Here is a 1,506-nt window from a genome sequence, read left to right on the forward strand (position 1 = left end):
GCCGCAGGTGGTACTGGTAGTGCGAGGACCACTTGAAGGCCAGCCCGCACAGCGCGCACTTGAAGGCGCGCAGCCCTGTGTGCACGCTCTGGTGGATCTGCAGCAGCGAGGAGCGCTTGAAGGCTTTGGGACACTCGGAGCATTTGTAGGGCCGCTCACCCGTGTGGCTGCGCTGGTGGTAGAGCAGCGCCGAGGAGCCCTTGAAGGCTTTGGGGCACTCGGAGCACTTGTAGGGCCGTTCACCCGTGTGGGTGCGCTGGTGGTGGACAAGGCGCGAGGACCATCTGAAGGCTTTGCCACACTCCAAGCACTCGTAGGGGTGTTCCCCAGTGCTTGGCGCTGCTCGGCCCGCAGCCAGCTCCAGCTGCTGAGCACCCACCATAGCCGCTGCCCTGCGGGGACACAGGGTGTGATGGGGACATGCGCATACATGAGACAAGGGCTGACCCCAGGGACAGGACCCAGGAGAGGACCCCAGGGTAATGCGGATGGGGACAAGGGCCGGTCCAATAGAAGGAAAGAGCCCAGCAGATGGGGACAGGACACGGGGAAGGACCCAGTAGAATGTGCACAAAACCCAGGGGATGGGGACTGACCCCAAGAGATGGAGATCCAGGGGGTGGGGGAAAGAACCCAGGGGAGGACCCCGAAGTAATGGGGCTGGTGACAGGACTCAGGGAAAGACCCCCCAGGGTCAGGACAGGAATGGGATCAAGGCCTGGCCTAAACAGAAAGATGGAGGCAAGGGGATGGGGACAGGACCCAGGGGATGGGGACAGGAGGCACAACTGGACACAGGGAGGACCCTAGGGGACAGTGTGGGGTGGGCATGACCATGAGGCTGGTAGAAGGAGACAGGGGATGAAGCCCAGAGGGGGACATGACTGAGGGAATGGGAACAGGATGCAGGAAAGGACCCCAAGGCAACGGGGTTGGGGTCAAGGCCAGTCCTGATAGAAGAACGGAGCCCAGAAGATGGGGACAGGGTCTGTCTGCACTACAGGGGCTGCCTCCGGGCTATGGGAACAAGGTCATGGTTAAGGGACTGGGGACAGGACCCCAAGGTAATGGAAATGGAGACAGAGCACAGCCACGAGGACCAACACGTAGAGTCTGGGGATGGGGACAAGACCCGGCCTGGACACAGGGATGCAGAGCCCCGAGGATGGGGATGGGGACAAGGCCTGACCTCAGCAGAAGGATGGAACCCAGGGGACAGGAGCAGGGCCCAGCTGAGCTACAGGGATGGACCCTGGGGAACGGGGACAAGGTCAGGGCCCAGGATGGGCCGCAACGGAGGGAGACAGGACCCAGGGAAGGAGCCCGGGGAGACGGGGATGAGGTCAAGGCCTGGCCCGAGGGAAGGATGGAGCCCAGAGGCCGGCGACACGGCCCGGGGGCGTGTCCAGCCGAGAGGGGGCGTGGCCGAACAGGGGGCGTGGCCACCGCTCAGCGCAGACCCCGGCCCTCCCCACTCACGCACGGCCGCGCGCCCTTTAACGCCCC

General features: G+C 64.2%; 1 protein-coding gene across 1 annotated transcript in view; it reads right to left on the reverse strand.

Annotated features, from left to right (window-relative positions):
• Positions 1-1,500, reverse strand: part of LOC110390400 (zinc finger protein 628-like) — an 11,924-nt gene extending 10,424 nt beyond the window's left edge. The window contains exon 1 of the mRNA XM_021381677.1: positions 86-1,500. Coding sequence (XP_021237352.1) covers positions 86-382 — 297 coding nt within the window. The 5' untranslated portion in view covers positions 383-1,500. The remainder of the gene's footprint in view (positions 1-85) is intronic.

The sequence above is a fragment of the Numida meleagris genome, linkage group LGE64 (assembly GCF_002078875.1).
Source record: "Numida meleagris isolate 19003 breed g44 Domestic line linkage group LGE64, NumMel1.0, whole genome shotgun sequence".
Lineage (NCBI taxonomy): Eukaryota > Metazoa > Chordata > Aves > Galliformes > Numididae > Numida > Numida meleagris.